This window comes from Equus asinus, chromosome 22 (genome assembly GCF_041296235.1).
Source record: "Equus asinus isolate D_3611 breed Donkey chromosome 22, EquAss-T2T_v2, whole genome shotgun sequence".
In the NCBI taxonomy this organism is placed as follows: domain Eukaryota; kingdom Metazoa; phylum Chordata; class Mammalia; order Perissodactyla; family Equidae; genus Equus; species Equus asinus.
Window position 1 is genome coordinate 41,393,377 of NC_091811.1, and position 27,116 is coordinate 41,420,492.

Consider the following 27,116-nt stretch of genomic DNA (forward strand, 5'->3'; position numbering starts at 1 on the left):
CAAGTGTAGAAACAAAGGTTAGATGCTGAAGAAGAAGACTCTGCCTCAGATGAGATGCCAGACCTCTAAGTGTTTTTTAACACTTAATTTCTATGATTCTCTGCCATTCTACAGTTCTTTGATAATTTCGTGGGTCTAAAAATACAAGATATCATTATTATGTGTGTTAATAAAGTGGAATTTGTTAAAATCAGAATTATAATCTTAGGTGTTCCAAGTTCACTCTCTTACATTTAATTGGCTTACTTTCTGTAAATGGATTGAAATACTGAACAATTATTTAAACACCATAAAAAATGCTTAGAGCTGTACTGAAAGTAATTCAGCCTCTCTGTAGTCTCCTTTTATACAAATAAGGAAGACAAACCAAAATGAGCTGTGAAAGCATCAGTAACTCTTTGCCTGTTACTGTATTACTTACAGACTTCCCAAACACTTTTTAAAAGCCAACATAGTTCAGTTTATATATTGCAAATCAAAATAAAGGTTGAGCCTGGGGAAGTGGCAGAACAGTGCCACAGGGGAAAATACACTGTGGCATTTTTGGATGATCTCTTCCTTAACATTCTGCTTAACCTCAGGACCCAAAAGAGAAGCTGTCAGTGTGAGGTCATAGAGAATTATATGGAAGAAGGGAGAAGGCTTGGGGAAAAATGATATTCCAGTCTCAGATTAGTGCTAAAGAACATCAAGAATGAGAATGGGATAAAATGATATCCAATGACAATTTGGAATGAGATAAAAGAAGAATAATAAAAGACAGGGAAAAAAATGAAGAAAATTTCACAAGAAAACATTAAAGTGTGACCTTCTTCTTCAGATTTTGCTAGAAAAGCCTAATATATTGAGTGCTTACTATGTGGCAGGTACAGTTGTAAATTCTTTGTCTTCTCACCTGATCCTCATGTAACCCTATGAGATACTTACCATTATGTTCCCAATTTTACAAATGAGAACACTGAAGCACAAGAGGTAACTTATTCAAAAGTCATATAACTAGGCAGGTGCTAAAAGTGAAGTATGACCAAGGCAGTCTGGGTCCAGTGTCTCCACTCTTTTTCTTTTTCTTTTTTTTTTTTGAGGAAGATTAGCACTGAGCTAACATTTGCCATCAATCCTCCTCTTTTTGCTGAGGAAGACTGGCCCTGAGCTAACATCCCTGCCCACCTTCTTTAACTTTATATGTGGGATGCCTGCCACAGCATCGCTTGACAAGCGGTGTGTAGGTCTGCAACCGGGATTCGAACTGGCGAACCCCAGGCCGCTGAAGTGGAATGTGCGAACTTAACCACTGTTCCACTGGGCCGGCCCCTAGTGTCTCCACTCTTTACCACCATGCTATACTGCCAAATTTGATTAAATTATTCCCAAGTTTAATCATTCCAGTAAGTAACCATATAAAATATTTAAAAATTATTTATATATGCTTTTATACAACTTTTTCCACTTAAACATTATAAATAATATAATTATATAATCCACTAAGATCCAAAGTTTACTTGGTTGAAAGAGCTTGAAATATATTTTTAGAGATCTTTTTAACTTCTTTGGCTAGTTACCAGAAATTAAAAAGGAGCAAGGATGCTTAAGTTGTAAGTAAAATTATGATCAGACACGTACAGAATTCTTATAAAGTCTATAGTTATGGTACATTTTATAACCAATAATGTGTTTTGAAAATACTACGTAGCAAAGTGAAATTTGCTAGGCAATTTATGCAATATATTTTCAAAATGATTAAGTTAAAATTTGTTTATAATCAAAAAGCTATTTCTATGTAAAGAAACATACTAGGACTACTTTATCTCAGATGAAGGAATTAGCTGCTAATTAAAACTACACTGAATTTGACCCAATATTTTAGCTTCTGTGTCTAAGGGAGGATATATGTAAAAATCTATATTAATTTAAAGCTTGAAGTGAACTGTTTCCTAGGTCAATTCCATTTTCATGCATTGAGAACACTCTGAAATGCATTTTGACACTGAATTCATGCCAGATATACAGGATCAGGGTTTTAAATTAGACTCAGAGAACTGTCAGAGAGCATTTATGAAAAGAAGAAGAATAAAGAAAAGAATACAAGTAGCATATTTTGTTGTGAATTATGAAAGGTGTCTAGTATAATCCAGTTTATATATTCAAAGTTTCTAAGAGATTTAGAATATTTTATTAAATCATCTAATGTTTCTGCCAAAATTACTTTCACTTATGCAACGATTTTTCAGTTTTTGATTTTTGTGAGCAAAATCCCCTGAGAAGTTAATTCCTTATTTTTTATAGATTGATTCGATAATTTCCCACTCACTTATGCCTTTCAATATAATAAATTTTAAATCCTATATCCTTCTCCTAAAAATCAGTAATTTCTTTCTTATGCCTCTGAATATAATCGCGCAGCTGTAAAGCCCCTTCTAAGAGGAATCAAAGAGTAGTAACGTTTTGTTTGAGTAAGCCAGTGCCCTAATTACAGGGTAAATAGTGCATATTCTAAGTCACAGTTTAGCTCGTCAGTTAAGAGAAGCTTTAATTATTACAATGTTAAACTATTGCCATGACAACACAGATCTTCTTTTTCTTCTTGCTTTTTTTCCTTCTTCCTTTTCTCTTTTGGAATGACAGTGATAAATGGCTATTTAGTCTCACACAAATATCCAACTAGTCAAAGTACAGGCCACCTGACTATTACTGATCCCATTCTTGTCCTTCCAACCTAGAAGGGCACCACCCAGTACTCTTCCAGATGGAGAAGGGAAAACTTTCCCCATCTTACCTGGAACAGTTGAGTAATACCCCATATTACTTGATGCCACAGGAATAAAATGTATTCATATAGAGATTTTCAAATATTTATCACCAACAGAACCTTCTTTCAAGCAAAATCAGAGGCCAGAGCTGAACGTGTGAACACAGAGCTACTGTGGTTGATGTGTGGGTAGAGTCCTGGAATCTCACTGGAAAATGAGACAATTTTTTCCCAACACTGAGAAGAAAGTGCTTGAAGATCACGACATTGAGATGAGGTGGAAAAAGTACTGGACTGGGATCAGCCCGCAGATTGGCCCCAGCTTCCCTGCATATTGAGGGCCACTCTGGGCAAGTGACCTAACTTGTTTGAGCTCTGCTTTCCTCATCTATAAAACAGTTCTTTCACAGTTGTGAAGATCAAATGAGCTATTACAGAGATGACTTGGAAACCTACAATTTTTCATACTGATATTAGTTATTATCATTAGAATTCAGGACACAAGGAGCTGAAGGGCAAATGCTATAATGAGCTCTCTGATTCTGACAATCTCAAAGCTGGGTTGGCTGAGTTTGGGATGCACAGGTGACATAAAGTCATCCCTGCATGAGTGTGCCCTAGACTACCACCCTGGACAACAGAGACCCTCTGAGTAACTCACTTCCAAGCACCCAGCAGTTTTCTTCTCCTTTAGGGGGAAACTATATCGCCCTACCAGTGTCTTCACCATCTATTAAATTTACCTTAAATATTGCCTGAGAAATCAGATAGGAATAGCAAAAAAAACACTTAGCAGAATTTTACTGATTTATTCAATATTTTTAAAAGGAATTCATCTCTCCTTGTTCTAAAATTGAAATTGGTATCGGAAACTATCACCCTAAATTAAAAGTTATAGCCCAGTTTCACAGGTAAGGAGGCTCAAATAGGAAGACTAAATCAATTTTCTGGTAAACAAAGCTTTCATCTTTATTTGTTTCCTATTTTCTTCCATTTGATTTGAAACAAGGACAAGAGTGATTCATTCAGTACACAAATATCTGAGCATGTACCATGCAAGGCACTATAAATCTGAAGGCAGACTGATTTGCATAATATACCATGATGAATTTTTAAAAATAATTCATTCTCTAATGTCTATATTCTGAATCTCTGTATCCTGAATCTCTTCTTAGAATGTTCTTCTCACCTTATTGCTCAGTGGAAACTTGGCTCTTCCCCAAGGATACTTCTGGGCCCTTCTCATATGGTGGCTGATATTTCCCCCACAGTCCTTGTTTCACTGGGCCTGGAGGTGGAGTATTTGTCTATTTCTCTTGTCATCCATTACCAATTTCACAACATTCACCGTTACTGCACCCCTCCCAGCTCTGAAGCTCAAATCGACACATCATATCTACATTACTACTTATTGTTAGTCATCCACTGATACCCAAATCACTTCCTTTAAAGTCTTCATTATTTAAACCTCTTGGTTCACTAACACTCTTTCTGACAACGTTTTTGTTCCAATTCCTCGCAATGCACATGTTTCTTTCAACCAACTGTCCTCCAAATTCCTTAAACTCCTCTCCTCCAATGATGTCCTTAACTTACCTCAGATACTACTAAAATGTGCATCGCCAGATTTTGTCATTATCATTAACTTCAAACTTGCCACAACCCCAACTTCATGCATGCCTCTGTCTGATCAACATTTTTTATCTTTCTAACTCAGACTCTTTCAAATTCCAACTCAGACAACCTTTCCAACTCACCAGAACCTCCCCTCCACAGATTCTATCACCATTTCATAATCCTTAATTCCTTGAGATCATTTTTCCCTCTTTACCCATGCTTAATCATTTCCCTCTTTACTCAACCATGCTTAATCATTAAAGCCACTCTCATACATACATCCTCAACTCCCTTGCTGCTCTCCATCTTCTTAGTTGCAGGGGAAACCACAGGCCTCGTTGAATTCAACTCTCCATCATCTCTACACCAGCACATGTGCAAGTGCATACAACTGGAGAGAAACATAAAACAACTCTCACTGTTTCACTTTAAATTCATGACCACATTCCTCAGGCCCAATTCATGACCACATTCCTCAGCCCCAATACTGCACAGTAATCCATTCTCCCTCTCAGTCTCCTGGATTCACAAGACTATTTCACACCTCCTCACTTTTCTTCAAACCTCTATCACCTTCTTCCTCATTCCCCATCTCAGTTAATGAATTTACTTCCCATTTCACTAAGCAAATTGAAGCAAAGAGCAGAAAGCTCCCCAAGACTGCCATCAACTCATCACCATCCTGTCAGCATCTGTACCCATATATTTTGTCTTCCTGATTGATATTAGGTTAACTACCCATGCTCCTATCCCTCTAAAGCCAGTCCCTCCACTTATAAACTAAATCCCATTTTCTCTCATGTCACCTTCAAGCATGCTCCTCCCTGATTCCTGCATTGCTAACCCTCCCTCTTTGCTGGATCATTACCATCAGTGTAAGAGCACACTCTTATTTCTCCTGTCTTAAAGGAAACTTCTATTCATCCCACTTCCTCTCTGTGTACTGCTCTGTTTCTCTAACACATTTGCAGCAAAACTCCTTGAAAGAGTTGAGGACAGTATGTTTCCTGTGCAATTTATCTCCTCCCATTTTATTTAAACTCACTCTAATTAGCTTTTCACATACCCAACTCCAGCATAACCACTCTTGAAAATGTCAACAATGTCTCCCCTACATTGCTAAGCTCACAGATCAATCCATGCTCCTCATCCCATCTGACCTTATCAGAGTCACTTGACAGTTAATCACTCCTGGTGGTTTATGTACTCTCTTCTCTTGGCTTCCAGATTATACCCTCCTGGCTTTCCTCCTGCTTTACTAGTCTCTACTTCTCAGTCTACCATGCTATTCCTCATGTCTTAATGCTAGAGCATCTCAGGGATTCATCTCTGCTTTTCTCTTTCCTATCTACACTCAACTCTTTGATGATATCATCTCCTGGCTTTGGACACCACCTATATGTGGAACCCAAATTTATATATATAACACAGATTCTCTCCAGAATTCCAGAGTCATTATCCACTTGCCTACTCGACTTCTCCACTTAGATTTCTAATAGAAACCTTAACAACAACAGGTCCAGATCTCCTCTTCTCACCTCTTAAACTCATTCCATTCACAGTCTCATCTATCTCAACTTGATCTTTCCAGATGCTTAGGCCAAAACCTTGGAGTCATCCTTGACTCCTCTCTTTTTACTCATATGCTCCAGCTAACCCGTCAGGATATTCTGTTTGTTCTACCATCAAAGCATATCTTGAATCCAGCCAGTTCTCACCATCATTAACTACCATCTCCTGAGTCTGAACCACCATCACCTCTGGCCTGGAGTATAACCTCCTTTAGTGGTCTTTCTGCTTCTATCCTTGTGCCTCCCTCAATGTTCATTCTCAAAATAACAGACAGAGTAGTCTTTTCAAAATGTAAGTCAGATCGTGCCACTCCTCTGATTAAAAACCCTCCAGAGGCTTCCCATGTTACTCAGAGTAAAAGTCAAAAATGGTTTAGCCCCTGATACCTCTCAGATTTTCCCCCTACTATTCTCCACCTTGCTCTCTTTGCTACAGCCACTCTGGCCTCCTTGCTGCAGTTGGAACACAAAAAGCAGGTTCTGGCTCCAGGGCCTTTGCAGTGGCTGTCTTCTCTACACGGAAAGCTCTCCCTCGACACCCTCATGGCTCACCCTTCCACCTCTCCAAGTTTTCTCTTAAATGTTATCTTCTCAGCAAGCTTTAACCTGAATATCATAACTAAAATTCCAACTCTGCCCCACATTCAGACCTACCAATCCTTCTATTTTGCACTGTTATTTTCTATAGAACTTATTAGCTTCTAGTATATCATGTAATTTACTTAGTTACGTCGTCTGGTTCCTCTCCACAGAATGCAGGTGGGGATTTTTTGATAGTTTCAGTTCCTAATGTATACCAAATGTCTAGAAAAATGCCCGACACATAAAAAGTGTTCAATAAATAATGTTGAATAAATAATTATCTTTCCCTGAAAAATTCAGCCATATGATTAACTAACAATCCAATAATAGTAAAAGCTGTTTGGAGGAAAAAACTAGTTCTTTTCTCAATTATGTAATGTAATGGTCGAAATTCATTTAAGTAACTTATCTTTATTCTGTTCAAAGAATTTACAGGCAACTTGCTCCTTAACAAAAATTAAAGAAATAAATGTTAGACTATTCTGAAAATATTTTTCCCTTGACTTTTCCCCATGTTAAAAAAAAAGTCTAAAAGTCATAACAAGGGCTGATAAGCAATTGCTTTTGATCCAGCACATATTTGAAGGAATGCATAAGAAGTAATTAGGTTGGAAAATATTTTTTGGTGCTGTTGATCTACATGTAAATTTCCGAGGACATAATATTTTATATTACAAGAAAAGAAGTGATACAGAACGAAACCTTAAATATTAAAAAAAAATCTTTCAATAAATTTGTCAAAATAATCAACCCAAGAACATTCTATTTAGTACTACTAGAACCCTGTAAGATCTTTTGATCTTAGTTTTGCATTCTAGCTCTAAATTTCTGTGCTCAATGTGTTATTTACGTCTTCCCTGACTTGGGAGTATGTTGCTGGCTATCATGAGCCCACCTCCTGGTTCACCTACCATCCTGAGTGACTCTTCTCCTGCGTCTCCATATCTCCTTGAGCATACTGCAAATAGTGTACTGAAATTACCTGTTCTTAGATCTGTCTTCCATCCCTCAGCCCTTTTACTAGATTGTAGTCTTTATAATGGCAGAGATTAAGTATTATTCACCTCTTTAAGAATTTCATAACAAACACATGCTGGGATTCGGATGTTGGAGTTTGTATGAAAATAAATTTATCCTAAGATTCCTGTGACTAATAGAATCAAACTTCCCAGGCATTATTGGTATTATGAAGAAGGAAGTCTCAATCAATTTATAATTAGTACTAAAGAGGAGATAATATTTCTCAGTACTAGAAAACAAACTCTCCAAGTGTGAAACTATTTTGCAAAGTTTTCTCTCTGACCTTGGTTCAAAGATTCATCCATTTCGGAAAAGAATTTAGTGTATATACCAAATACATATGCTTCATGAAGGGGATTATTTAACCCCTCAAGCACTTGCACAGCATGTTCTATGAACTTTTATTCCAAGGAGATAGACCTCAGGACCTCCTGTTGTTCTGGGCAAACACTACTTTTTGTATACGAGCTGGCTACACATCTTTAAAACTCTCCCCATGTGTAACATCTTGCTTTCCATTCCTTTTAGTATCCTGAATGGATAACTGCCACCTTTGCTATCTTTTGAGAGGAATTTAATTAAATTAAAAAAATATCTTAAGGAAACACTATGCAATCCAGTATTAGGTATTTTTACATAATTCTTAATTTCTCCTATAACAGTGTACATTGAGTGTTCTTTCTGACATTTTCTGTGATGATTTGGAGTTACTTTTCTAAGAAACCATAGCTAATTGTAAATCCATCAGCACACATGAGTCAACGATTACCTCGCGTGTACATTTTCCTGCTTTTGCTCATGTTCAACTAGATCTGCCATTAGATTTCCTAACTATTTTTTAGGAGGTACTTAGAATCCTCTCCAAAAGTGGCCAGCCTATACAATGCCTCATCCTCAATAAATTACTTTGCCACTTATGATTCACCTCGTTTTTACACCACTAATGAATGCACAGAAAATTGGTCCTCATAGTCATCCCCGGGAGGATACCATCATTAACCTCTTTCTAATATGAGCACAGTTTATCTCTCCACCTGATGCTGTCTTTGAAAGAGCAAAGTGAAGAGGGGAGATGATCAATCAATCAAAAGTATTCACTTGATGCTTACTATGCACCTACACAGTGACGGAAATGACGAGTGACGGAATTACTAAAATAGGTTACATGGCCTTGTTCTTGAGAACTTAGCATCTAGTTTGCCAAACAGCTCGAGCTCACTATTAAGACAATACATAATTAATTGCTAGACTGTAATCTTGTCTTTAAATAATAAAGGATAATAGCTTATAATTGGGCATAGAAAGTAGACTGTCAGATGCATTTTCTTTAAATATCTTATAGTAGACAAAAAAGAGGTCATTATTCTGCACAAGGGAAACAGCATGAGCAAAAGCATTGAGGCTGAGAGCTGAGGTCAACAGAAGGGGGATAAAAAGACCAGGCACTCGCCTAGTGGGCACCCATGAAATATCCATTAGGATAGATAAGATGAGGTCATTAAATTTACTTATTGATTTTTTTTATTCAATAAATAAACTCTGAGTTCCTATAGTGTTTTGTCTAGGTGTCAAGAGCAATACGGAAGTGACCTCGGCAGATTTTCTTTAGCAGCATAGAGCTATATGCGTGTGTTGGGGAGGGTATGGACCCAAATGCTTTAATGGTAGCTTGGTATATGAGACTGTAACAGTTTGAATGTCAGGCTTTTAAGAGCTTTGGACTAGACTTGGAATGGCTGAAGTGTCACCTAATGTTTTTTTATAAGGGATCTTAGATTCTTCTTTTACAGCTTTTCTCAGGTTTCTGCCTTTTTGCTGTTGTCTCCTACTTCCTGATTTTTATCACACCTGAACTACTATCTTAGTTTCAAAATAGATGTCTCTTTCTACAGTCTTGTCCTATAAACTGTTGCCAAATAACTGTTGCAAATTAATTTGTCGTTCTTACAACATAGCTCTTTATTCAAGTGACTCTTCTGCTGCAAACATTTTTGACAGGACAGACCTTGAACATCTTGGCCGTGATTTCAAGGCCTCTCCATACTTTAAGTCCAGCTGACTGTAGCTTCCATTATTCCTCCACTGAATTCTATTTTCTGATCAAGGTAACTTACAGCTGTATTCATAGCAAGATTTCCTGTTCTATGTCTTTTCACATAAAATGTTTCCATTTGGGATGTACATCTTCTCCCAGTGGCCATTTATGTGAATTCCTAGTTTCCTTTAGCCTCAGCTGGAAATAAGTTTTCTCTTCTCTGAATTCTGCATTCTCCCCCTCACAGTTTGCACTTGTAATTCCTTATATTGCAGTTGGTATTACATGTCTTATCTCTGCATTATGTTGTAAATTTTCTTCCAGCTCCCTACAGTTTGCAGACTAAACAGAGTGTGCAGAATACACTGACTACACTGATAAGTAAATATCTACTGAATAAGGCTATTGGATGAATGAACAATCAATCAAGATAGATCCTAGAAGAATGTTAGTAATGAAGAAATACAAGATGTCTGCTGGCTTGTTTGGTTGTTTGGCAGGCTGGTGGGGCCAAATGTCCAGGTATTTGAAAAGGGAGATGAGAACTTAAGGAAATGTGGCAGTTCCCAGAAATATTAACTTCTGAACCAATCAGGATGTTATTTAAGTACAGAGACAAATAAAACTTGAAAGAGTATGGAGTTTGTCATCTATTGTCTGAGCCAAATAAAAGGGAGTTCCAATAGCAGTCTAGAGCTGGGCTATCCTAACAGGGTGGGGATACCAAGCATTAAAGTTAAATTCGCTGTGTGTGTGTGGTTTGATTTTGCTACATCTCAGTGAAAAGTCAGCATTTGAGCAGAATAATCGGATTTATAATAATGTACCCTGGATCTATGTGCCCAAGTGGACCGCATAATAAACTCAGCAATTTCATCTTCCTCTCCATATAAAGGTAATTTCTAGTATGATGAAGTAATTAATGTAGATGAGGGTTTTTGAGAACTAGGAATAATCAAGTTTTTTTCAAGGAATTCATTCCAAGACCAAACAGATTAAAATCATGACTCTAGTCATTCACAAGAACCAAATATAATTCCAGATTTCTAACTGAGTAGAACGAGCAGGAAGATGCCCCCATTCTGCAACCTCTAAACTACCTGCCCTCAGCAGACTTGTAACCAACATGTGTGACTGCAAAAACTATATCCCCTGGCTCTCTCTAATACTTAAAATGTGTTCCATCAATCTGGATAAATTTCACTTCTAACTCTAGCCAGCTGCATGATTTTAGGCAAATTTTTTAATCTCTCTGGGCTTCAGTTAACTCACAAGTAATGGAGATAATTAATAATACTTACTTCATGCAGGTTGGCAGAGAATTAGCAGGAAGGTGCCTGGCATAGTGACTAAACTGCAAGCTAAATTGCAAGCTGTTAAGAAATACTTTTTTTCTTCCTTCCCCAGCCACTCATGTAAACAAGGAAATTCAAAGAAGGAGATGAAATGACGCCAACTTCTAGCAAAACTTCGAATTTGTATTCCACTTTTTCTCTTAGAAAACATGAGATATGGGGGCCAGCCTGGTGGGGTAGTGGTTAAGTTCCACAATCTGCTTTGGCAGCTCGGCATTTGTGGGTTTGGATCCCAGGCACGGACCTACACACTACTTGTCAAGCTATGCTGTGGCAGTGTCCCACATACAAAATACAGGAAGATTGGCAGAGATGTTAGCTCAGTGACAATGTTCCTCAAGCAAAAAGAGGAAGCTTGGCAAGAGATATTAGCTCAGGGCCAATCTTCCTCACCAAAAGAAAAAAAAAGAGAGAGAGAAGTTCAATGCTATTTTTAGGTTTTTTAAGTGGAGAGAAAAAGTTTTTCCTGATTTATTCAACTTTACATAAATACTGAGAAATCCAGGGCTAGAATGATGTGTCTTTATTCCTATTGTAGATTATTTCTAGAAACAAATTCTGCATCCAAAACCAAGTCTTCACACATGTGTTTTCAGTATGCATTTTTTCATTCTCCTGTGCTAGATAAGCAGCCTTTTTACATTCAACAGATAATATTTTATTTTTCTGAGTCCTCAAGGAAACATTCTGGCAGAGAAAGTTAAGCTATTTTCATAGCTTATCTCAGTTTGTCTTCATTAATTGAATGTCCTTTTGCAGGGTGCACTTATCAAATAAAAGAGTTGAATAATTCCAAATGCCAAGCTGATATATTTTCATAGCTGTTGTTAATATTTTAAAAATGTTTTCTAGATTAATGGAATATTTTTACCCTGAAATCTCTGAGTGTCTTAAGGCTTTATTAAATATCACATTGGCCACAGTTTGCAGTAATGATTGCAGTGATAATCCAGTGACTACATGAAATAATTTTAAAACACTTTTTCCTATAGATATAAAAAAAAGTGGCACATGGGATAATTATTTTATAGTTAAATATCCATAATAAATAAATTTAAATTAACATATATTGAGTCATATTACATAAAAATCATAAAAAATTTTAAATAGCCCAAATGCCACTGCTCAGGAAAACTTGTCAAAATAATAACCAAATATGAGGCATACCTGGCTTATAAAATTTAAATAGCACAGCAAAGTATGACACAGAAAAGATACTTCCATCCATCCTCTTATCCCATGTTCCTCATCCCCAAAGTAACAATTATTCTTACTTATCCCTCTGGAATTTATTTCAGAAATAAGAGGATTTATTTATAGATACAATCCTTTTTTATTTCATAAAAGATATGATTATTCTTTTAGTCCTAATAGCAAATATGACCCATGCATAGTTTTTGGATGTACCTTCGATTTAGAGAGGCAGGAAGGTAAGATGAGGAAGTGAGTTAGTTAGCAGGAAACAACACTTACTTCCCAATACCACTGATTTTACCCTGCCCTAGAGTGAAACTTGTTGCTACTTCTGGGAACCAGAGGAAAACTGCTATTGTCACGTTGTCATTCATTTTAATGACTGAAGACCCTACTTAGTAGAAAAAAATGACTCTTCACAGGAATCCCTTTCCTTTACAGTTAACACAATTTGAAATACAAATAACAAATTATTTTCAATCAAGCAAACTTTTGCTGACTTTTCCAGGCTTAGTTAAAATATATCTCCTTAAGGAGGTTCCCCTCTTCCTTCCTTTCGTGTATACTCCTTGGTATGCTCATGATATTGAGCAAAGCCCTTGCGGAACTTATCATACTCTGCCCAGTAGAAGAGTTTGGTTTATGTGAGTTCAAATAAGCAATGACATTTTCCAGCAGTTCCATATTTATGGTGTAGGTGCTAAACAACTGTAGACTAAAGATTAGTCTCTGTTACTTGGTTTTGATTGTGAACTTCTAGAAGATTTCATGAGATGCATTGCAAATGGTTGTTTTCTTGATATTTATGGGTTGAATTAAACTAAATTGAAAGACTTCAAGTAGCAGCTATCAACCAATGATACTTCAAGGGAAAGAGTCGATATAATAATCTGTAGTTAGATGATTTTCCTGAGACCTCAAATCCCACTAGGCCCCTTTCATGGTACTGCTTCCTATTTGGCTTCTTTGTCCTCAGTTTCTTTCTTTGCCCCATTTACTCTGTCCTACTCATTCTCTCTTTATTCAGTTATCTCTTTCCTATGTCTTTCCCATTTCTCCTGTTTGTCTTTTCTGCTTTCCCATCTCAGTTTTTCTCCCTTATGAAATCACACAACACACACACACACCACACAAACATCAATAGCTTTATATATTTGATCTTTCCTTACCGGGATGAAGACGTAGGCTCAGTAGTTTGTCTTTGCACACGTGCATGTTTAATTAAATGTTCTTTTAAAGCAGTCTGGACTTCTGCTGGGATATCAGGGGAAGTGTGGCTGATTTTTATCGCAGGCTCAAGAGCTTTCAGTGCTGGCTTTGCATTTTCTTTAACCTCCTTTTTCTCTTCAGTCTCAAAAACTTCAGTAGGAGCACTTGACATGCTCTGTGGAATGGTACTAACGTTGGGAGTCACGGGTTTGCTCTTCCAGCAAGGCCAGCACAACTTCCAGAAGACAAAAAGTGAGACAACCAACAAGGCCAGGCCACAAAAGCTGACAACGACTGCTAACAAGCTGACTGAAATATCTGGAAAAAATTACAATGCAAAGAAATATTAATTCTTGTAGTGTACGTAAAAGAGCAGAAATGTGAGATAATTTTACATTTTGGTTATTATTAATAGCTTCCTGATTTAGCGTTTCAAAAATTACTTTTAAGTTATCTTTGTAGGGAGGAAGATTAATAATTACAACTGGAAATTCTCAAAGGAGATATTTGAAAAATTCCACTCCAGGAAAAGTTTCCAGTTGCATAAAGGAAAAGCATGACATATGCATATCATTTCCAAGGACACTACGAGGGGTCCAAGAGTTTCCAAAATTAAGGTTGGCAACTTGCAATGTGCCATGAAGTCATAAAGCTTAAGAAACTCAGAAACTGAAAATATAGGAAAGGCTTCTGTTTGCTTCGTCTTTGATCTAAAAATGCAAGCTTCTCGTTCTCTAAACAGGGAATAATGTCAAATATTTGTATAAGCCACTTTCTATAGTCTAAATGAGAGTAACATCTTACTGAGAAAATGGGTACACTATCAACTATAGTTTCAAACTCCATAAGTCTTTTCTGATAATCTTGCATGACTCTAATTTCTAAAGTCCAAAATTAGTTAATGATTTGTTATCTAAGTATCTCTAAAATATTATTTCAAAATAATTACTAAACTAATATATATTTATATATATTAGTATATAAATATATATATAATGTAAAATGATTTAAAAATATAGTAAAATAGTTAACAAGATTGAATAAATAAATAAATGGGAGAGAAGGAAAAATCTCCCAGCCAGAAAAATTCCAAACAATGTGCAGATTCTCTGCCCTCAAGGAGGTGGAACACAGCTCCCCACTCCTTAAATGTGTGCTGCGCATGGTAACTTTGCTCCAAAGAGTACAGTACAGAAAGGGGTATAAAGGGGGTAACTTTACAGTGGAGAAACCTCACCCCAGTGTTCAAGGGGAACATCAACAGTGATGAAGCGTGTTGATGGTATGTACCCTTGATATGATGTGATGAAAATGGCACTTGACCCCTGTGGTCTTCCTCCCCTAAACCCGTAACCCAAGTCTAATCATGAGACAAACATAAGACACATTCCAGTAGAAGGGCATTCTACAAAATACCTGACCAGTACTCTTCAACTGTCAAGGTCATCAAAAAAAAGAAAGTCTGAGACACTGTCACAGCCAAAAGGAGACTAAGGAGACATGACAACTAAATGTAATGTGGTACCCAAGATGGAATCCTAGAATAGAAAAAGGATATTAGGTAAAAACTAAGGAAATCTGAATGAAGTATGGATTTTAGTTAACAATGTAACAATACTGGTTCATTAATTATAACAAATGTCCCATATTAATGTAAAACATTACTAATAGAAGAAATTGGGTGTGGAGTATATGACAACTCTGTACTATCTTCCCAATTTTTATGTATATCTAAAACTGTTCTAAATAGGAAAGTCTATAAAAAAAGCTAATAATATGCCTTATGCACTTCCATTTTCACCTTCCTAGGATAACCAATGCTAGCAATCTGGTGTTATAGCACTCTTTAAGTTTTGAAAAGCAAATAGATTTCCTGTGAAGGGAAATTTTTCTAGATTTAAATAACCTTGTAATTTTCTTTTAATATTTTGTTTGTCAATGTCAAATACGTCATCCAATGTCTTTTGTTTTAAATAAAAATGTTAGGAACACGTTATAGGCTGATTTATGTCTGTCCTTCCACTCCTTCCAAATTCATATTTTGAAGTCCTAACTTCCAATTTCATGCCTCAGAATGTGACTGTATTTGGAGACAGGGCCTTTAAATTAGTAATTAAGGCAGTGAGGCACAGGGATGGGCCCTAGTCCAGTATGACTGGTGTCCTTATAAGAAGAGATTAGGCAAGGACACTCACAGAGGGAAAACCATGTAAAGACACAGGGAGAAGGTGGCCATCTATAAGCCAAAGGGGGGTGGCCTCAGAAGAAACCAACCTTCATGACACCCTGATCTCAGACTTCTAGCTTCCACAACTGTGAGGAAATAAGTTTCTGTGGTTTGAGCCCCCCAGTCGCTTTGTTAGGGCAGACCTAGCAAACTCATACAGAATAAATCTAATTTCCTTTAACCCCCACTGTAGGTGGTCCCATCCCTCCCCAGAAGCAACCAGTAATCCCAGGTTGGTATGTATCTGTCCAGGTCAAGCACTAATAAACAAAAATATCTCTTAAAATATCATAAAAATGTAGAATTGTTTATAATACAATAAATAATACAAAATAATGTACTTTTTTATATAAATGGCTTACAGTATATTTCTTTCTTCAGTTTGCCTTATTTTTGTATTCAACAACACTTCATGTCATGTAGAATTCCACAATACTTCATCATGATGGATATTTAGATTATCCCCAGTGTTCTTCTATTACAACATAGCTACAATGGGCATCCTTGCACCCTTCTCCTTGTGCATATTTGTGAATGCTTCTCTAAGGTAAATATCTAGAAATAGAATTGCAGAGTCATAGGTTATGCACATATTTAATTTTACTAGATATTTTCAAAATGAATCCCAGAGTGGCTGCAACAATAACATCATATGAGTTTACCAGTTCCTACAATCTCAGAGAAATATTGTTGTACTTTAATTTTCACTGATTTATTGGGGAAATGATACCTTGTTTTAATTTACATTTCCCTGATTAGTAAGCTAAAATGATTGTGTTTAAACTCCAAATTTGTAGCTAATGGAAATTCATTCATAAACTGAAATAATTCCAAGTATTTATTGCTAATTAATTATAAGAATAAAAATTAATTTTGACATGCTTTGATACATAGACATTAATATTTTCCTTCTTATTCCAGTTGCTTACTAAAGCAACCATCGAATATATTTCTCATTAATATTCCATTGGTGAGGAATTGTGACCATATTTTATAGTTTGTGCTTTACTTTTTTTATTGTTCATAAGCACCATAACTTGAGGAAAAGAAAAAAGGATAAAATTAATGTGAGTCCTGATTAGTAACTATGGTTTTAAAATGGAGAAATAAATACTACAATTATGGATTCATAATCTTCATGCATTTTCAGCTCCATTTACACTATATTCTTCTGGATATTTTAACTCAATTAACTTCTTCAACAGGCTGACTTCTACCCAGCTGGGCCCTAAAACCAAGATACAAGGAAACTGCAGGACAAAGTGAGGTGAGGAAAGGATGGGAGTAATTTTCAGTTCATAACTGAAAACACCTCCCTTTGTAACAATGCAGGTCAGGCATTAGAGAACTTTTTATACTCTATCCACAAAGATTTTCTGAAATTCTTTTATGCCACTGCTTCTAAGTGATGAGCTTTTGCATGCATAAGGTTGTTCTGATCTTAGGAAAAAGCCCTGTGGAAATCTTTGACCCTAGTTCCATTTTCCCACTGCCGACAATTTCTTTTTAAAATCAACATCTGGTTGTATCATTTAGTGGACCATAAAATATTCCATCCAAACCAAGTCACTTTTGAAAGCAAAAGGTTGCGTTATCAATAATGCCAGGGTAGCAGGAAGAAACCAAGTCATGTCCTGGCAACTGAAATGTATGCTCACTGTCCCTCTCTTAGCCTAACATCCCTCCAGGCCACCCCTTAGCCATCTGGGGCAAACCCAAAATTTGCAAGGCATTCCACAGCATCTCTGTGATTTGACCTCTAGCTATTGATCCAACTTCATTCTCCAGCCACTCTCCTACCTATTGCTCCATCCCCTGACCACACATTATTCTCTCATGATTTTGTTCAGGCTGTCTCATGTAGCTTTAACGCATTTTCTCCTCCCATTTGGCTGTCTGGCAAATTTGTACTCATCCTTCAGTAATCAGATGCAATAGTAGCTCTTCCCTGAAGCTCTCTCTGCCTCTTCTATTCTTAAGGGCTTTTAATGCACACCCACCACTGTAACACGGCTACTGTAATAATTGGTCTATAATCCTTTACCCCAAACTCTCAGGACATGATGTGTTTCAAAAATTTTTATTATTTTCTTTTGGATATTACAAAAGTAATATGGTACACATTACCTAGGATAACATTCAGCAACCAAACACATTAATATATCTGTAATGAAATGTATGAATTAGTCACATCAGGTGGGATTATTGAAGGCCATAAGTAACTTAATGCCAATTCAGGTAAGGTGTTGGCACCGAATTGCCACAATTTTAAAATAATTTTCAGTTTTCAGAGGTTCTGAGGTTTAATGGTGGGTAAGGGATTGTGGATCTGTACTTATTTTGCTTCTCCAAATGTTCCCACCCAATCAATACACTCACTCCCTGATCCTTCAAAGCAGAAACCAAATTTATTCATGTTTTTATTTTTAGCATCTAGGATATATCAAATGGTCAAAAAATGTTTATGGAGCTAATAAATACATACTTTGAGAGTTATCTGAAAAGGTACTCAAATGTCTGTGAATTTCCAGGTGGCTGAGTGACTAAAAGTTGAGTGATTTGGAGAGAATATACAGAAAACCTTCTACTAGGAAGAAAGTATAATATAGTTTTACTGTGGAACCATTTAGATCTGGGTTGAAATGTCAACTGCACCACTATGTGACCAGGCAAGTTGTTTAGGCTTTAAGAACCTCTGTAAAATAGAGGTATTTATATTTATTTCATAGGAATGCTGTGAGGTTTAAATAAGAAAACTTATGTAAAGTATTTAGCATTGTAACTTGCATAATAAGTGAAAGAATGGGTTTCTATCATTACCAACTATTTATTTTTCTTTAAACAAGAGTACATAGGGGGAAAGGAAAAGGTATGAATTGGGTGTGAATTGAATGGTAGTTCACAGATTAGTAAGGAGAGGAGAAACTCATCTTCTGATGATATTTGGCACTGAAAGGAGTGAATTTGTTTATAATAGAGACAAAAATTTCTAAGTAAATATTAATGCTTCAGGAAGCTAATAAAAAACATTACCTTTTCCTACTCCTTTGTGCTCAGAACAACTGAGAGGCAGACACAGTGTTCAAGCAGGTGGCAATTAAAATACTAGGGAATATCAGCTCAGGTCTATCAGAGAGTGGAGGTGCCAATATATCACCTTGAATTAATCAGACCTGCCCACCTAGTCACAAGCCTGGCTGGACAACCACAGGTATTCCTCATGGGGACCTGACCCTGTGAACTTTACCACACGGGAGAGTAGAGAATATTTGTTTCCTGAGGATATGAGGCTACCCCACAAAGAAGGGGGAAACACGTGAGTCATTTCTCAGGGATGCGGACAGGCTATGATTTCGTGATTATTCCTATCTTGTATCTCCTTCCATTAAGAGACATAAAGCAAGGGGGAAGGGGATAGTCCCCTAATGGCAAAAAGTGAAAGAAGTTGGATTAATTAGAATTTTATCCTGAAAAGTTACGAGACAAGTTTATTGTATTTTATATATTTTTACATTGTTGACTATTAAAATTATGACTAATTATTAAAAGTATCAAAAAACAAAATCAAGTGCTTAATACTTAGGTCTCTACGACTTTTTTTCAACAAAATTTACAAAATAAAAAAGAATCTATCAAAAGATTAAGGAGGATCTGGGAGAATTTATAAAGTCATTTAAGTGTTTTAAGTGATTCTTTATGATTGTGATTCAATATTTAACCATGACATGATGGATATTAAGAGTTTGAACTTACTTCAAACAAAAATAAGTAGCCCCACAAACATTTTTAAGTCAAGGCTTTGAAATGGTTGGATATGCATTTCAGAAATAACACTCTGGCTAGGGAGAAGGTAAGAGAGGAGGCTAGATGAGAAGAGGAAAAACTAGTTAACAGATTACAATAGTCATCCACATGAGAGATTCTAGTGGTTCTGAATGACAGGTGCTGAAATGGGAAAAAGAGTAGATTGAGGAGATAATTGGGAAGTTAACGCTCTAATGAAGAAGTCTCCAGACTGAAGGACAAGAATGCCAACTAGACTTTTGATGGTGAGCACAATGCAGTCTATGAAGAAGCTGAAATATAATGATGCATACCAGAAATTTATATAATGTTATAAACCAACATTACCTCAACAAAAAATTAATTTAAAAAAATGTGACACATTGGGAGACCAACAGGGTGACGAAGTAAGGAAACCATGACTTCAGCCTTGGTCACACTGAGTTTGAAGTACTTGTGGTCATGCAAGTAGAAATTTTGAGTAAGCTATTGGTCATGCATGACTGCAACTTAAGAGTAAACTGAAGGACTTCCTTAAATTGTGGAATTTGAATCCACGAAAGAGAAGATAAAAGCTCCTTAACAGAATCCTGAGTACACCAATATTGAAGGAAAGGGAACTTTAAAGAACAAACAGCCTGCATGCATAGAAAGACTAAGAAAGAGTAGAAGGAGAAGTATGAAGAAAAATTAAGTCAATGTGTTTTCATACAAGTTTGGAGAAGAACATTTCAGGAAGTGGTCAATACTGTAAAAAATCAAAACACAATAAACTCAGTTAATACAAGGGTTGACAAGTAACTATTAACTTTAACAAGCAGGTCTTTAGTGAATTCAGTGAGCGAATTCTTCACTTCAACTAGTGAAGAAGCAGCTATGTTAACTAGATTAATATAGTTTAATAAATTAATGGAAGTGAGGGAGTGGATTCTATGAGTAGATAATTCCTTCAGGAAACTGGATTTAGGAAAGGAGGAGAGAGACAGCAATAACTAGAGCAGCACATGGAGTTTATAAAGGTGTTTTTATTGTATTAATATTATTTATTAATTACATTATAATTAATATTAATTTTATTTTACTAGGATGTGCAATACACAAGTAAGTCTTAAAACTTACAGGAAGCAATCAGCAGATAGAAGAGATAGAAAATTAAACAGAGTAAAAAACTAATAGTGAAGTCCCATAAAACATGACGATGGATGGGGTCTGAAGCAAAGGTAAGAGGACTGGATTACATCTTCCTTTGTGAAAAAAAAAAAGAGGATGATTCTGGAATCACGTAAGTTTATAGGTCTTTGCACAGGAAGTCAAGTGAATTCTTGTTTATAAATACTACTTTTCTCTCCAAAGTGGAAGTTAGGGTCAACTGTCAGTTGCTTTTGGATATTTGTGAATAGTTTGGAATATTTAAGTAGAGTGGGAAACATTTGACATAGGAACTGTAGAGAACAGCAGAAAATTGAATAGGAAAACATCAGATGTCTGGTCAGAATTGAGGGTTCTTTTGAAAATACTAATAGAGTAATACTAGTCTGCCTGGTTTTAAAATCTCCTAAATATTCTGTTGCTTTGGTGTGGGGACAGACAAACAGTTGAATTTATCCATGAATGAGGTCTCCTCCACAATGTGCCCCTTGCCACGCAGGAGGATGTGATAAACCTCAAAGGAAAAAGTGATTGCAATGATGAAATGATGCATCATAAAGGTGACACCATATTTTTTGACAAGAAAATTCACAGAGAAGTGGAAATGTGAATGGATTGGAGTTTCCAAATGAGAAAGATGAAAGCATAGGAGCTTTTGGTTGGGGATTAGGAAGGTAGGGTGGGGAAGAGGAGTCGATCACTGAGGGAAAGGAGCCAACCATAGGAGACCAGGGTGGCGAATACGAATGACTTGCCTTCTCCACACAGACTCTGAAGTAACCCATTGCAGTGGGCCAACTTGATGAGTAGGATAGGATCTCTCTAGCTCAAATTTTCAATGTCTCTGGATAACTGAAAAGAATCCATTATATGGCATTACGTCTTGGTAAGACCAGGAGTTAATGAAACTTACAGAAATTAGATTAGGCTCTGAGATAATCAGGTTTAACATTGCTCAAACTCCAGTTTGATTACATACGTATCCATAACCATTGCTCTACTCTATCTACTATCTGTATGTCTGACTGTATATTTCTGACTCATTTTTGCTATAAAGATTTTACTATTTTATCATGTCTTAATATCTCAAAATAAAGTGCCACAGTTCTGAAAAAGCGAGAAAAGACAACTCTCATTAGAAAACAGAGTAAGCCAAAAAATGCTAGCTCTTCAGAAACTTTTAGTAAAGCAGAACTTTGCTAAAGTCTATGTAACCAGACCATAACATTTGCACAGTCCTCTTCACTAAGGATTGTGAATACTGTTAGGTCTAATTACCTCCTACCCATGCAGATGGCTATGATTAGAGAAAAGCATAGACCGACTGGCATGTTCTCAATGCCAATTACCAGTGTCTTAGTTGATTTATCTGTCTTTCTGTATCATTATTTTAAATTTAAAAATTCTAGTTAATTTTCAAAATGTACAAAAATGTGATTTCTTATAATTAATTTCTTATTTTTATATTTCTTATAATTTCTTATAATTTCTTATAATTAATTTCTTTATAATTGATTTCTTATAATTAATCAGAAATTACAATTTACTTCATAGATATAAGTCTTTTGTTTCTTTGGTTGCTCGTCATTGTTGTCTGACCACAGACTGTTTATGGCATCATTCTGTAGAGAAAGAAGAGGAATAACACTGAGATCAGCAACTCTTATTCACAGAAAGTTGTGGCCACTTCCTCAGGAAAGTTGAGGAAAGCTACCTCTGAGATGAACGTTTGGAATTATCTTTGAAGTTAACCTATTTATACTATTCACATGGTATAACTATTCTAATAGGGCATAATTCTGATCTCCCTAAGAAGAAACCAAATTATTAGTGACCTAAATAAGACAGAAGTTTATTTCTCTCTCATGTACACAACTGTCTCAGCATAAGCAGGTCAGGGCAGATACATCAACTTCAAGGTGTCTAGAATCCTGGTTTCTTCTATATTTTTGCTTTGCTATTCAAAAGCTTTTGCCTTCTCCTTATAAAGTCCAAGACGGCAAGCTACCATGTCCACATTCCAGGCAGCTGGATGGAGGAAGAATACCGAGGGAAAAGGGAAGGTGAGGGTATGTCCTTTCATTTAAGGGCACAACCTGGAAATAGCGCACATCACTGCTGCCAACACTCCAGGGCTCAGAACCTAGTCATGTGGCTGCACCAGCCTGCAAGGGAGGCTGAAAAAGGTTGTCCTTTTAATAAATTGTAATGCTGCCACATACCCAGCTAAAAATAGAGAAAAGCAGGGGGAAAGGAATACTGGGCAACAACTAGCAGTCTCTCCCTCATCTATAAATCCAATATATAATGGTTCAACGTACTTATCCTTGTAACAATGCCTGTTATAATTTCCATTTTAATTGTACTAACTTTTGCCTATCTCTTGAATTTCAGTAATCGATAAAAAAATTTATAGTAATACCATATTTAATCAATTATAAAATGCATATTTTTAAGTATTTTCATTTTCTGAAATCAGAACGTAGCTTTGCGTTGATGGCTGGTTACCATCACTGACAGGCAGGAAGTAACTGTGTTATAGTTTTCTCTGTCTGTGAATGCTCTAAAGCAAAAGCATCAGCACTGAAAGTCCTAGAATGAGTCGAAGTGGCTTGGAAGAAAATAGCGAAGCTCACCCTTAACCCTTAAAGCCCAAACTTTTGTTGGAAGTAGGTGGGGGAAGGTAATGAGTCAGAAGAGTTCGGCAAAATTGCCAACATTCCACACTGAACAGCTAGCTTTAGAGCACAACACTAATGCCCTTTATATCTTTTATGAATTCTTCTAAGGAAAAAGAATGCATCATTCACACTCTTGACAGCAATCTTGATGGCATAAAGTCCAATAATAAGTGGAAAAACAAAGGCATCACCAATTCTTAATTAAAGCCATTCAGAAGAACCAGACTCAGAACTTTAATTTTAAAATTATTTCAACCCTTTTATGTCTTTTATATTTTCCTTTTTATGTCTGTACAAGAGTGACATATGACTCAAAAAATCTATGCCTAAGTTTTAAAAGAAGTCTTTCCGTAAATATGAAATAAAAATTCTATGTGATAAGAAAGCATCATCATAATTTAATTAGCAACATTCATTTTCCTTTTTTGGTACCATATAAAATAATTGTGCATCTTATAATCCATAGCATCTTAGAGTCAATGAAATATAGTACCAAATAATCTATTAAAATATACAAATTTATTTAAAAAATCTTTACCTGCGTTCATAATTGAGTTAATAATTTACAATCATGATTGTATACTAATTCTACATTTACATTAACTTAAATTATGCACAGCATTTAATTAATGGTACCAGTACATTTTAATGTCAGGCACAATGGCTCTCACATAGTATTGTGCTCAATAAATATTTGTTGAATAAAAGCATAATGCTAAAAACACCTCAGATATAATAACAACTCACACTGTACCATATTAGAAATGATAATAAGCTTCTCAATATTGTTTTGTCCATTATTCTTGTAAATCTATGACTACTGAAACAGAACCAAAAGAATAATAAAGACTGGAGGGAAAACAACAGTCCTCACAATTTGATTAAAATAATTCTGCATTATGAACAAATTGACATTTATAAGGTTTTTTAAATTGACTGTAATGTTCTCTATTCAATAATAGAATGTTAAATTAAACAGTAGATCATAACACACTTCAGGATCCACCTGAATTTTTTTTTAAAAGTTAGTATCAGTTCCTTTTTCCTTCATGCCCCATAGTATATACACAGACATATATATATATATATATATGTCTATATATATATAGTGTTTTGTTTTCTGATACTCTACCTAAGCCATGCTAATATCAGCTCCTACAGCTTCAGTGGACATTTAGGATATTTAACATTATGAGGAAAAAGAAAACTACCTTATTATATAATAACAAGAAGCCATCTCTTCAGTCAATGGATTCTGTTTCCAAACTTGGCCAGTATTGGATATTTCACAAACAGAAGAAATTGATATTGCACAATTAGAAACAAGAAAAATACTTGATTGACCTTTAATAATAACACTCCTTATTAGGAAGTCTAGTTTTAACACATTCATACTAATTATACTTTAGGGTCTTTGAATAGATGACTCTCAGCTTTTTTCCACTGTAATATTTTGTCTCCAATGCCTCATAGTACTGAATTTTAATAAAAATATGAACTGTTCATTACTTAGATACCCAAAATATGGTATGCAATTTTTCTAATTGCAAAACAACCTCCCAATTTAAGTGGTAATTTAATAGGTTTCACTGTAGACTTATTTATGAACATATAAAAGGAATTATATTTATAATTATACGAGTGCAAGATTGTGCATTTCTAGCACACTAAAATCTTTTACATGATTGTACTGTTGAAACAAATCAATTATATTTGGCCAAAAGTATGAGTAAACAGTTACTTGTGCACACTTAATTGCACATGCATGCATATACTCAAGTAAGAAAAATGAACATTGTGTCTCATATTTGGACGACAGAAAATCTAATAAAAAGAAAGTTTGGGATTTGGGTCATAATCACACACTGAGAAATCTTACTGATACCTTCCAATATGTCACTAATTATAGCCAAGAGTATAATAATAGTTAAGAGCCTATCTTTACAAACACGGGTTTAGAGCCCTTTAGCACCAAGGATGCCCCAGGATCTTCTTATTCTTACTGTTTCTTGAACCTAAGATAGGCTCTAAGGAGCCCTGGGTTCTTATCCTAGCTCCATCACTAACTAGTGATTTGAGAGGAAGCGGCTAACTTTTCCTGCCTTAGCTTCCACGACTGCAAAATGATGCTTTCTAGTTCTAACCGAAATTATTAACAGCAATTTTAATACTGATACGATTATTTCTCATGTTACTATCTACGTAAGCAAACTAACAGGCTTTCCTTTTACCATCGTAAATGGACATATCAAACAGATATTCCCACTTTTCTAGAACTTCAACAAACTCAATACATTTATTATGCAACACTTACAAATTTAGCCATTGGATCATAGCTCTACCTGAACACACTGAGGAAAGTCAATGGACATCCATGTGATGTTCAATTGCTTTTTCATGAGTATGTGACTCATTATATTCAAGCTTTTAAGTGCTTCAGGTGCTCTAATTTCTGTCATTACCATAAACTAAATATTTTGTATGCCTATCTACATAAGATACTGTATTGGACACTGGAGGCAGAAAGACACAAATATATACAACTTAGTTTCAGCAGGGATTTGGAGATTATTAAATAGCACTCATCATTTTACAAATAAGGAAATTGAGGCTTCTTGAGAATATATTCATTAATTCAATTATTCATTCTTTTGTTCATTCAGCAACTATTTATTGAGACTCTAGTAGGAGGCACAGATTTTTCTAGGCACTGATGATAAAACAGTAAACCACTGCCCTTAAAGAGCTTACATTCTATTAACTTCACATGTGCACCATTAGTGGAATACAATGTAGATCAGGAAGAACACAATTACATTTCCAAAATGTAGATCATTTGACTTGGCACTGGAGATCCCATCAAACATTTATGATAATGTTTATCTTCTGCCAGAATTTTGTACAAAAAAAGCTTGTAAATGAATGCAGATGCATCCAAAATAATGACCAATTTTTTTCACAAAACAAAATTACAATGATGATTAGCTTTTAAAGAAAATGGGATTTGAATGAAAATCCCTATAGACTTTGTATATAAAGTTTATGCTTTATATACTTTGTATATAAAATCACTCTTGTAAGAATCAGATTTCAGATTCACAGCTCATATAAAGAGCAAATACAGATCTTAATTTGTCTCAAGAAAACAAATGTTACGTAAAAAGAAAAAAAATCCTGTCCATACCGCCAAAATATCGATGTCTCAGAATTAGGAAAAATAGATGTTTGCTGAGGTCTGCTTGGCCTTTGAAGATCCATTTCCCTTTGGAGCAAATGAGATCAAGCACAATATGTATTGATGATTATGTAAAAATGAGACTAGAAATAGTAGAACCTGGCCATTTTTAAGTGGAGTAACAATACGGAGGAAGGAGAAAAATCCTTTCTTATATTCTTCTTTAAGCAGGCTTATAGCTCTGAATTCATTGTGTCAATAATTCTTTTTCAGACGTACAAGTCTCAAGGAAAAATTACCACTATGTTTCTAAATTGTTAATTCTTTACACAATCATTAGAATGTGTAAAACTCAGCAGTATAGTGATATAAAAATTATACCTAAATTAATTGAGTAATCATTTGCTTTGTGTCTGTAGGGAAAACCTATGAAGTCCTCTTACTCATTTTAAGCCCTAAGGATAGACTTACAATGCCCTAATATCAGAAGAAAATCATGATGCAACTTTTAAAATTTTACTTATCCTTCTCTTTTCTTATTTGTCAAGTGACTTCTTTGCCATATACCTACTTGTCCCCACATCTAAGAAAGTCAAGAACACATGCATGAATTTAGAAGAATTTGTTTAAAATTGATTTTAGAATTTTCAGAACAAAAATAAAAGTGTAAAAAGCTCAAAATGAAAACATTGATGAATTAAATGTTTATTTAAAGTACTTAAATTAAAGTTAGGTCTATACAATTGTGATGTGACTGTGAGCTTAAGTGGGT

General features: G+C 35.5%; 1 protein-coding gene across 1 annotated transcript in view; it reads right to left on the minus strand.

Moving 5' to 3' along the window:
* Positions 1 to 27,116, minus strand: part of SYT10 (synaptotagmin 10) — a 63,974-nt gene that overhangs the window by 33,179 nt on the left and 3,679 nt on the right. Inside the window, exon 2 of the mRNA XM_014844638.3 lies at positions 13,290 to 13,647. Within this exon, the coding sequence (XP_014700124.1) occupies positions 13,290 to 13,647 (358 nt within the window). The remainder of the gene's footprint in view (positions 1 to 13,289; positions 13,648 to 27,116) is intronic.